The sequence below is a fragment of the Cynoglossus semilaevis genome, chromosome 20, assembly GCF_000523025.1.
Source record: "Cynoglossus semilaevis isolate Cse_v1.0 chromosome 20, Cse_v1.0, whole genome shotgun sequence".
Lineage (NCBI taxonomy): Eukaryota > Metazoa > Chordata > Actinopteri > Pleuronectiformes > Cynoglossidae > Cynoglossus > Cynoglossus semilaevis.
In genome coordinates, this window is record NC_024326.1 from 4,029,932 (window position 1) to 4,041,785 (window position 11,854).

Here is an 11,854-nt window from a genome sequence, read left to right on the forward strand (position 1 = left end):
CGCGCCCCCCCCCCCCCCTAAGCCCCCCCCCCCCACCCTCTCTCTCTCTATCTCTCTCTCGAGTGTGACAACACACACTTTGAGGTCTAATATTAGGCTCCATGCGTCTTAATTATGGCACACACGAACGGCTAGGGCGCAAATAGAAAAGGGCAGGGACTCGGTAAATGTGCGAGTTGGAGAAACGGGTGAGGACACGTGTGTCCGACATGAGGATGAATGATGCATCCCCGCATGTTGTCTCTTACCCGTGTCTTTGACAGCCATTACAGTCCATCTCAACCCCCTCCACATGCCAATTGAAGAGGAGCGTCACCGCGTCCTGCAGCTGTGCCCGTCTGACAATACAAAGTGACGGATGTTGTCATCCACGCGGGTCGACAGCCATCAATTCTTCCTGGTGGTCATAAATACAACAATTAGGTGATAAAACTAACTTAAGATGACCTGTATTCAAACAATATAAGTAGATTATTTATTTTCTCAGCAATTGCACAATTGGTCAACAAGGTAACTTTTACAAAATAATAATAATAATAAAAATAATTCAGGTAAGTATTGGTTCATCTTCCAGTGGGCTCACCAACCGCAGGAAGGTTGACAAGGGGACCCCGTAACGAATAACCGGATAAAAATGGATGGATGGATAGAAGTATTGGTTAACTCATATGAAGCCTATTGTATGGAATATCCCTTTAAAAGGAAAATGATGTAGCCATTAAAAACTGACTCACTCATATTTCCTCAGAGACACAGACCTAGAAACTCATTCATGTTTTTCTGTATTCTCTCAACATGCTGCATTTATTGGAGCATGAAACATCACCCTGTACTGTCAAAACAGTTGGTCTGTACAGATGACTTTGGGTCACAACACTAGATGACAACAGATGCTGAAAACCCATAAAAGGGAGGATAAATAAACAGGATTTAATCTGACAAAATGGGATTCTGTGCTTTTCCCATTTCTAACATGTAATCTATCAATTCTGATCATACAGACTGTAAGACAGGATTCAGCATCTCGTTCTCAGGAACCAAATGCAGCCCATCAGATAATATACTTTGCTTCCTGCAAAATATATATTATTGATGTTTTTGCCATTGACCAAATTAATCATTGCAATGATATCACTGTTAGACAAAAATGATGATAAAAAAAAAAGAATTCAACTGTCAGTTAGCCTTAATTTTGCCTGGTGGTCTTTTCAGGGCATTGCAAGCTTACCCATTTGTTCTGATTTGGGAAAGAAGAAGAAGAACACTGTCCTGGCATGGACATTTTGGCATGACGACCTGCTCTAGTTACTGACCTACTGCCCCCAGATCATTTTTCCCTGTGACCTCACTTCCTGTGAAAAGTTTTACAAGCATCAAGTCATCACACATGCTGAACAAGTCAACAGTTTGTTTTTTGTTGTTGTTGTTGTTTTAATCTTAAAAATGAACAGTGATGTCTGTAGCTATATATGACTATTTTTTCCTAAGATTTTGACAAATCCTGTTGCCTTATTTGGTCAAAGCCAGCCTGGACAGGAAGGTAAATAGCCTCCAGTGGTAGTGACTGGCTTTTATGTCAGCTGTGTAAATGGAGTCTGTCACAATAATAAATGATTAACCTTTTAGTCAGCCAGCACGCTCTCTGTGGTACACTAGTGTTGGTCAAACCAGCAGCTAAAAAGCCCTGCAAATTCCAGGGAAATGCCATTTTCATTCTTTAACATTTTGTTATGCTGCATAGCAAGGAAGTAAGAGTACATCCTGCTCTCGGGGCCAGATAACACATGTACTTCCCTTTGCTGAATGACAAGGTGGGAAATCAAGTAGTGAAAGGAGCCACCGTACCTCTTTATAAGACAGCATTGTGGACACAGGGTATAAATAAAACTCTCAATGGACCAAATGTGGACTCATCGGGAGCGGCCAAGCAGGGCATGGCTTTAAGCAGTAAGTGTTTAAGTTTTATTAGTTAACTCAAATCTTCATGCTTAAAGAACATCGTGTGTTTATCTGTTGGTCCAGGACTACTGCTGATATGTATGTTAGCCTCTAAGGTGTGGGATTCTGGGACCAAACCCATAGACTTTGTGTGTAACAGGGCAGCACGCAGGGTTTTGAATCTAGTGCCAGAAATGGAAAAATTACTGGTGAGTAAAAAAAAAAAAAAAAAGTGTCCTTGTCTTGTAAGATTGACTATCTCATTGCACTTCATTAAAATGTTAAATGATCCTACCTGCCCTCGGAAATCTTTTTTTTTCTACGTCGTGTTTGTGTGACTTCTGTGAACTTCTTCATCGCTTCTCTTGGCAGAATGATTGCAGTGATGTCATAACCACGTCATTTCAGCTGCCGTGTACAGAGCTTAATGTGGCATCGTGGGAAACCAAATCAGTACGTTAGCACATGTATCAATCCAGAATTGTCCTTGACAATGGATTCATGACTTTGGTTAGCGTTCACTTGAAAACTGTGTTTTTATCTCTCTTTTTTTCTCTATATACTGTACATCGTATTTATCTCTTTCTTCATGTGCCTGATTACAGCTGCAGGTGAGAAGAGGAGACATAGTTGCATCCTTGATGCTTCTCCAAGATGGTGTGAAGGTGATGAGGGCTCTGAGTCAGCCAGAATGTGGTGCTTCGCTGCTGCAGAGATTGGAAAACAACATCAGAAACTACTTATACATTCTCACGTCGCTTCAGCTGAGTGTGAGTAGCTGTCATTGTTGTACTCTGCGTGCAGAAAGTGTATGTGCACTGATTTGGAAGTTGAATGTAAATTCGATGCCATTGCAGATGAAAACTGATGTCAAGATTTTTTTACTCCCTAGTTTTAATCAGTGTTATATCAATTTACTTAAAAAAAATAGAATCTGTCTTAAAAAATTCAATAAATTTAAAAGTCCAGATAATAAATGCACTGGTCTCTTTGATGGACATTAATGCACCAAGTGATGCCTCACTCCAAAAGAAAAAAATGTTTTTTTATATTTACACCCCTAACTTTTGATGACTCTTTGATTTTCTAAATTAATACATTTTATAAAAATGTAGGTATTCGAAGCTAAGTACACAAATAATTATTTTCATCAACATGTTGACAAAGTGAATTCAGGAACACGGGCTAAAATCACATTAAAATTAACATTATGGTACAGGTTGGTGGTCACTTGACCCAATTCCTCTGGTCTGGATATGAGGTGGTTTCTTGTAATCGTGTGACCTGCTCTTAATGGTGGTGGTGTTCTGTAGTGTGACCCCAAAACTTCCTTCCTCAGGACGAGATGAAGATAGCACTGCATACTTTCCTGGTGAAACACTATTTCTCTGAAGTGACACAAGCAAAGGAAAACACCCTTTAGTTTTTGTAAATCCCCAAATGACTCCACGTTTACATTTACTTGTGGAGAGAGATATTTTCAAATCATAAGTGTTACATCATATATCTTTCTGTGGTCTGTGTTACTGATACTGTGTTTTGTCTCTGGACCAGCAGGGCCCAGCGATGAATCCAACGCTGTCTTGTGTTCCTCAGTTGTCACAAAGCCTCAACACTTTCCCCGGATGAAAATTAAACAGCTGCTCGCTGGCAACCTGGAGACGTTCATTGTTAACCTGGAAGACACATGTACTTTCCATTGACACTGGAACTTCTTAACTTCACAAATGTGGATAAATTCGCCTCAAGCCAAGCCTCAGGTCAACACATTTTACTAGGATAATTAACCTTCATTTATCGGCATTGTTAAATTTACAGGTGAAACAGTTTTTTCCATGAATAAATTGGGACAGAAATATGTTTTTGACATTTTTATGTTGGTATTGAAATGTAAGTTTCAGAACAGTCTTCATATCAATGTAAATTTGTTTAATTCCAACTGATTTTTCTTTTATGTTTATAGCACTTTCAACCAGTGAACCAGTGAAACAAAGGTACCGGGTTGCACTTTGAAGCCATGACTTTAAAAAAAGAGTTTCTGATTAATTCTATACTTGTATTTTTTCTGTAAATATGTTGTATATAAATGCATGACATATTAACTCATATAAATGTTCAATTCATTGTTATAAGTAATATTTATGCTGTACCAGGCCTTCACAAATGTTGCAAATAAAGATTTTGATAGGAATATGTTTATTGTATGTGTGTTCATGTGTTCATGTGTTCATGTGTTCAAATTTGTTTAAAAATAGTAAAATTAAATAGAAAAATAAGTTTGATTTCATTTTAAAATAAGTTTAATTTTCAATTTTAAAATGCTCTGTATCATTTTTGGCTTATTCTGGTTTAATGTAACTTCCGAATTGGATTTAAAAGCCAATCACCGGAGGTGACGTCACGTTGCTCATTAATCAACTGTCAGGTGCGACAAGTGAGGTTCCCTTTCTCTGCGGCCACTGGCAGTTTTTAATGGATGTTTCTCTTGGATTTTGCTGTGGTTTAAATGTTTATAACCATTGTTTTCCCTTTAGGTGTTGACTTTAAAGCCGTCCTGCTTCTGAACTTTTTTTTTTTTTCCTTCACTTTGATTTAGTTATGAGTGTCATGTCAGAAAAAACTCCGCTCCTTCATTACCGACTCAGCGCCACGCCTGATCCCAAAGATGTGGCAAAAGGCGCAGGGACGCAGTCCGGCAGAGGCTCGAAGGAAACACGGTCCAGAAAGCTCGGTGTGATGTTTGGAGTGGTTACTCCAACTTTGCTGTCCATGTTCAGCGTTGTTGTGTTTCTGCGAATTGGTGAGTCGAGACGCAACACTAAACAATAATAATTAATATATGTGTATATATATATGTTATACATATTTATACATATGAAAATGTGTATTTATATATAAATAACTTAGAACTTCAATTAGTCGACTAAAGAAACAATTTAATATATAATCATATATAATAAATATAATTTCTATAAAAATATACATATTCTTGTAATTAAATGAATTATCAGAGTCATCTGGCTGTAATAGAGCAGAGTAAGCACTGAAGCATGCCACATTTGTGCCAGGGCTGTGCAGTTAACTGCAGTGCTGTTGACCTTTGGTTCTGCTCTCCTGAAATTTTATCTGTTCATGTTTGTATAATAACCTTGCTTCCTTATTAATTTAGTTTGAGTTATGCCACTGGTCAGCAATCAAACCCGACTGCAACGATGCTGCACCGGGTTTGAGAAATAAACACTGGGTTAAAGTTTGAAAATAAACACATGTGTTCCTTTGTGCAGGGTTTGTTGTGGGACAAGCGGGACTCTATCAGGCCGTTGCCATGTTCCTGGTGGCCTATTTAATTATCACCATGACGGTGTTTTCAGTGTGTGCCATCTCTACCAATGGTGCCCTAGATGCTGGAGGTGCTTACTGTATCCTCTGCTGTTGGTCTGTAGCATTGGCTATTTAAAGAACTGTAATTGTTGTCTTTCTTAAATGCTGATTTTACTGGATACATCAGCGTCTGGCTGAGTCTCCTAATCTCTTGACTCTAAGTCAAGTTTAATGCTCAATATTAAATTTCAAATAACACCATGTGTTGACAAACCATCATTCCATCATTTTGATAGACACTGCATTGACCATACCTGTATGTACATGTGCACTGAAACACTAATTAGATTATTTACATAATGTAGACTGCAGCTAATGACCACAAGGTGTCGCCTTTCTTTACTTGTATGAATTCCATCCATCATTTTTCTCCTGTTTAATCCTGCCTTGTCAGAATTCCTTTAACGTCCATGAGCAGACATGATCAGCCGAGCCCTGGGTCCAGAGTTTGGAGGCAGCATCGGAATCATGTTCTTCTTTGCCAATGTTTGTGGAAGTGCACTCTATATATTGGGCCTGGTCGAGGCTATGTTGTCCACGTTCGGTGTCCCAGAAGGTAAGATGCAGTGGCAATGTTGGATCATCCATGCATGAAGGTTTATATCTTTGTGTGGAACGTCAAGGTTTTGTGACAAGGTATTTCTGTGACTTTGATGCAGTGAAAACTATGATGTAAAATAAATGTTTTATGTCCACAGCAGGTGAAGCAGTGATATCTGGTCCGTATCAGGTGTTGCCTTCAGGATATTGGTGGTCCGTGCTTTATGCCACCGGCCTTCTCTTCGTGTGTTTCACCGTCTGCTTGGTGAGCTGTGGCAATTTTTCACTGTATTTTTTTAAAATTATAATTAATAATATATTTATATAATTATGTATATTATAGTTAATTATAATAAATACAGGTCTAATCCTTATGTAAAGATGTAAAAAAAAAAAATAAAAATAATTAATTGTTGTGTTCACAGGTGGGAGCTCACATCTACGCCAAAGCAGCATTTATCATCCTGGTCATTGTCGTGTCAGTCTTGGCGGCCATCTTCCTTAGTTTCTTCATTGTTACACCAGTGGTGGTGATTCTGCCTGCTGCTTCTGTGCTCAACAGCACTGGTCTCATATTTGCCAACTTCACTGGGTTCCATCTTCACACTCTGAAGAACAACCTGCTGCGTAAGTGTTGCCATGGTGCCATACTGTCGTGTCAGCTCTGAAGAGTACATGAAGGGCTGCACAAAATGATATTGATCTGACAATATATATTTTTCCTTTATTGATAAACCCAGATGTATTTGCAAATGATGAACATCTGCAGTTGTTTTTTTGGTTTGTTTGTTTGGTTTTTTTTTTTTAACAGCCAGTTACACAGTAGACTACACGACTGGAGTCACAATGAATTTTGCTACAGTGTTTGCTGTCATGTTCAATGGCTGCACTGGAATCATGGCTGGCTCCAACATGTCAGGTAGGATGTTGTCGAAAGAGCTGGAATTAAATATGTAATAAAAGGTCCTTAAGGAAAATCAAAGAAAATAAACACCTAAGCTAATAAAAATAATGATAACTTTACAGTGATCTCACACATTTATTTACCAACACTAACACTGTTACCAAACCAACCTAAGTCATGTGATTATCCCCTCTCTTCTTTAGTAGGCTTGAAGACTCACAGAGGTTTATATATATTAGAGCACATAGAAATAGGATTACAATTGTGACCTGCGGTAAATCCTACACTGATACTGCCCCTTATTTAACAAATGAAAGAAGAAAAGACAGAAAGATGGGTAAAAAAATGCAATGCATAATGCTAGGAGAATTCTCCTGCTGATGTTTAAACATTCATGTCAGACTTTTGATGACTTCACTAAGGCGTCTGTAGATTCACTTGTCTTTTTAAGAGGGATTCTCTGTTGTGTTTTTGGAGGTGATTTGAAAAACCCCAGCTATTCCATCCCCAGAGGAACCCTGGCAGCTGTCCTCATAACTTTTATCACCTACAATCTGCTGAGTCTGCTGGCTGCCATGTCCTGTGACCGGTAAGACTTGACGGATAGATACACATTCTCATGTACTTACGTGAATATAAGATGTGCATTGTGAAAGCACATTTCCTTTTCTGGTTTTATGTGCCACTCTTAGTGTCCTCCTTCAGAGAGACTACGGTTTCATGGGAGACATTAATATCTGGCCTCCTATGGTGAAAGTTGGCATTTACTCCTCCGCTATATCTGCTGCGATGAGTAACCTAATAGGAGCTTCCAGGATCCTGTACGCTTTGTCCAAAGACAACCTGTTTGGTAAGAGTCTAAGCATCGTGTGCCTGGATCTGACCTTATCTCAGACCATAACATTGAAAGTACAAGTACATTTTATGTCGATTGGTATGTGTAAAATGTCCGCTGGTGTTAAATGTCTAAAACTGCAGGTTGAGGTTGTGCTCAGATCTAAATGGTTTGACAAGTTTATGTGACAGCATGTCCAGTTCCAGCTGGTGTTCTTGTAAACCTAATAATAATCAATAATTAATCATAATTAATTTAAAATAATTGATGAAAGTTGATTTACATTTCAAGTCCTTACATGTGATCCTGTTATAGTGTGTATACGTTACTGTCCAATGTATAGGAGGATTGTCTCGTTTAATTGAATAGTAAAAGATAAGTTGACCTTTTATGTTTAATGATGGAAATCTCCACAGGTGGTGTCCTGGCTCTGGTAAGGAAAACATCTCCAAGTGGGAACCCCTGGGCCTCGGTGCTGGTCTCCTGGTTACTTGTACAGGTGGGAAACTACACTGTACAGTTTATTGTCAGTTCTTTACGGTTTTGTCACTTAATTTAAATCTCCCTGCTCTTCTATGTGAGTAGTTAATAACTTTGAGAGCTATTGTTTTGGCTTCACAACCTTTGAAATAAATAATAATAATGTGTATATTTTAATCAGTTATTATTTGGGTTCTAATTTACGTAAGCATGCAATAAAACAGGTATTTTAGTTTGTGTTAAATATCTAAACCTCTAGTTCGTTTGTATATTCATACTGTTGTTTTCAAACTGGCCATATTAATGTTCCCTATATCTGTCACTAGATGGTGCTGTTTGCAGGGAAATTGAACACCATAGCTGGTATAGTAACCATCTTCTTCCTGTTGGTCTATGCTGCCGTAAATCTGGCCTGTTTGGCTCTCGAATGGGCTTCTGCACCAAATTTCAGGTGAAATAAAATATGTCCGACCATGGCTCTATAACTGCATTACCACGTGTAAAAATGATATTTAATTCTGTTCATTTCTAATTAATTGTTCCTTTTCATGTGACTAATTTTAGACCGTCCTTCCGTTTTTTCACCTGGCACACCTGCACACTGGGCATCATTGGCTGCCTGGTCATGATGTTTATGATCGATGCTATTTATGCTTTTGCCAGCGTTGCCTTTATGCTGCTGCTGTTAATGCTCATCCACTACCTGGGTCCTATCAGCAACTGGGGCTACATCAGCCAGGCTCTCATCTTCCACCAGGTACAAGGTTTCAAACAAGTTATCAACGGTAATGACACAAAACTGTGAAACAGTAAAAATAAGACATGCTTCTTTTTTCATATCCACTCTCTGAATGACCCAGGTGCGTAAGTACCTGTTAATGTTGGATGTGCGTAAAGACCACGTGAAGTTCTGGAGGCCCCAGGTGCTGCTGATGGTGGCAAATCCTCGCAGCTGCACGGGCCTCATGACTTTTATCAATGACTTAAAGAAAAGTGGACTCTATGTCGTGGGTCATGTGAGGCTGGGGATACTGGGTAAGTTTTACTTATTAATGCCAGAACGTGTCTCTGTTATAAACGAGTTTGACCCTCAGCAAGTTTGTATCATAGATGAGTTCAATTTTCTTTTGAGACTATTTTTATACCACATTGATTTTTAACCATATTTCATTATATAATTATACGGATTGTTGGTTGGAATTCTTTGTTCAGACTTCATAAAAGTTAGATTTTATCGAGCAGACATTGAAGGCCACATGAGGCAAATTAAGAGCCGTTCTGTTTGTTTTTTCATAATGCCTAATTACATCCTGACTCTGACTTTGTTTCTTCTGCAGATGGTTTGCCGTCTGATCCTCTGCAGAGCCGTTATGACTCCTGGCTGTCTTTGGTTGATCATCTCAACATCAAGGCCTTTGTCAACCTCACACTGGCTGAGTCGATCCGGCGCGGCATTCAGAATCTGCTTTTTATCACAGGGTTGGGTAGGCAGGCTGCTGCATGTCCAGATTAAGATGAAATAAAGCTTGCACTAATTAAACAAATTTGCATTTTGGCTACATCTGCAGGTGGAATGAGGCCCAACACCATTGTTCTTGGCTTCTATGACGACTGCACCCCCCAAGACCACCTTCAGGGTAAAATTCTTTTGTCAGTTGGCTCTGGCATGGATACAGCATCTCTTACCAAAAAACCAGGGGAGCAGCGTTGTCCCTTTTTCCCCAATGTGCGGCTTGCTGAAGAAGCCAAAGACCTTCGCGAAGAGGAATACGTGTCAATAATTGCCGATGCTGTGAGGATGGGAAAGAACGTGGTGTTGGCTCGTTACTTTAACGAGTTTGAACGAGAAAAGGTTTTGGGTTTGGGGAAAAAGATTGCGAGTCCCCAGACTGGTGCGGGGCCCTTTGTTGACATATGGCCCCTTAATCTGCTCCAACCAGACAACCACGGCTACGTCGACATCTGTTCACTGTTCCTGCTGCAGCTCGCCTGCGTGCTTCAGGAGACACGTTCCTGGAAACAAGCGAGACTTCGACTCTTCCTTTGTGTAGAAGCAGGGGGCAGTCTTCAGGAAAAGGAGGAGACAAAGCTCCGGATGATGCTGAAGGAGTTAAGAATATCAGCCCAAGTCCAAATGGTGTCCTGGGACCAGGTTGTAGCGCTGCACTGGCGGAGACGAGAAGGGAGTCACTGTGGGAACCTGGCCGGACGGGATGATATCAAAGTGTTCCCTAACAATGCTGCTCTGCTCACAGATGAATACATTATCGCCGTCAACAATCTCATCCTGCACCATGGTGAACCAAAGCCCGCAGTCCGTTTCCTTTACTTGCCCCGCCCCCCTGCAGACACCAGCCTTTACTCTGCCTATCGTCGCCATCTTGACATTTTAAGCCAAGACCTCGGCCCAACACTCCTTATTCACGGAGTCACTCCTGTAGTCACGATCGATCTTTAGATTTTAAACCATCTCTTGACCAGCCCTCAGAGGGAAAGATCTCAGAACCACAACTTTAATAGAACATCTGGGAACATTTCCCTTCAACCACCGAGACATCACAATATAAGGATCTGAAGTCTGATATTAATAATGTAGTGTAAAAGACCAACTCTTTTCTCAAATAAAAGGAATAAATGTAGTCTAAATAAACTAAACAGAACTGTTTCCTATTTCATTTTTAGTCCAAGCTACATTTGATATCAACCCATGAATAGGAGGTTAAAGAGGCAGATTTTCTTTTTTGTATCACTGAGGACTATTGTGAATTTGAATTATCCCTACAGTTTATAAGACCTGGGCTGCTTAACATTTCTTTGTGACTGTTATCAGTTTTACTCCATGATGAGCCAGAGTCAGACTTTACAAGTCTTATATGTTTTGTGCTGATTTATGGAAGAAAGTTTCGACAGGAGCACGTCGTCTCTGTCATTGACGCTGCCGTGTACGTGCAGATTTACCCTTTAATGACTACTGATGCGGCGTCTGTGAGGTTTTTGTTGATATTCTTGATTGATTCCAGGTTTGAGGGAATGTACAAACCCAGAGATTTGAGGGGTTTTTGTTACATACATAGAAAATCTACCACCATTCATGGAAATGCTCACACAGACCTGACTAACCGGGGTTTCATTTAAATACTTATATATGGGTAGTTAATATGCGCTGTTAACTACCCACATGATGCAGTATGTATTTAGGTAGAGGAAATGTGTCGTCTGCGGTAATGACTTATTTACTTGGTGACAAATGCACCAACGTCATCTAGGGCATGTGTCACGTTTGGTTGGAGGAAAATCCCATTGGCTTGGACAGAGGAATGCCAACGCCCACGTTCACATCAGAACCTGACTGTGGGAGGGGAGTGTGTTCACATGTGGCAGGTTGGAGTCACTCTGACTAATTGGCTGGAATGACATTTGCTGTTGTAGGAAGGACACCATAATTGGACAAGGAGAAAATAAAAAAACTAATAAAAAATATTAGTATCCTGTTTAGTTTTATTCAATAATGTTTGATTGGAGGTGTTTGTATGAACTTGTAGAGTTATTTATTTTTTAAAATTCATGTCATCTAATGTGAAGCAGTTTTTTAACTCCTGTATGGAATTTAACATAGAGTATTTTGAGATTTTTGACTTATATTGATCCGATTCAGTTGTTTGGAACCGATCCCGCAACCCTCTGGGTGTGTATAAGTAGTTTGTTAAAAAGACAGTTAATCAAATATATGTGATCCAAAGTCCACTTGAACTGTTTACGTTCACATTCTGGCTGTT

At 39.7% G+C, this 11,854-nt stretch overlaps 2 protein-coding genes across 5 annotated transcripts; both read left to right on the forward strand.

Moving 5' to 3' along the window:
- The first annotated feature begins 1,620 nt into the window (after nt 1-1,620).
- On the forward strand, nt 1,621-4,133 carry thpo (thrombopoietin). 3 transcript variants are annotated; one of them, XM_025052468.1, is made up of 5 exons: nt 1,621-1,947; nt 2,017-2,147; nt 2,311-2,391; nt 2,544-2,708; nt 3,493-4,133. In XM_025052468.1, the coding sequence occupies exons 1-5, from the start codon at nt 1,785-1,787 to the stop codon at nt 3,565-3,567; spliced, it is 615 nt and encodes a 204-aa protein (XP_024908236.1). In that variant the 5' UTR covers nt 1,621-1,784; the 3' UTR covers nt 3,568-4,133. The 3 variants fall into 3 exon arrangements, with proteins under 3 accessions (XP_024908236.1, XP_024908237.1, XP_024908238.1); XM_025052469.1 differs by having other exon boundaries at nt 1,624-1,947; nt 3,496-4,133; XM_025052470.1 differs by having other exon boundaries at nt 1,624-1,947; nt 2,023-2,147.
- A 199-nt stretch (nt 4,134-4,332) lies between these two features.
- Nucleotides 4,333-10,733, forward strand: LOC103396073 (solute carrier family 12 member 9-like). Of its 2 annotated transcripts, none has more exons than XM_008334026.2 (15): nt 4,333-4,372; nt 4,535-4,738; nt 5,223-5,357; nt 5,738-5,875; nt 6,018-6,124; nt 6,285-6,486; nt 6,671-6,778; nt 7,241-7,352; nt 7,456-7,613; nt 8,015-8,097; nt 8,405-8,529; nt 8,643-8,835; nt 8,939-9,113; nt 9,416-9,562; nt 9,647-10,733. In XM_008334026.2, the coding sequence occupies exons 2-15, from the start codon at nt 4,537-4,539 to the stop codon at nt 10,534-10,536; spliced, it is 2,775 nt and encodes a 924-aa protein (XP_008332248.1). In that variant the 5' UTR covers nt 4,333-4,372; nt 4,535-4,536; the 3' UTR covers nt 10,537-10,733. The 2 variants fall into 2 exon arrangements, with proteins under 2 accessions (XP_008332248.1, XP_024908235.1); XM_025052467.1 differs by having other exon boundaries at nt 4,353-4,363.
- Nucleotides 10,734-11,854: the final 1,121 nt, after the last annotated feature.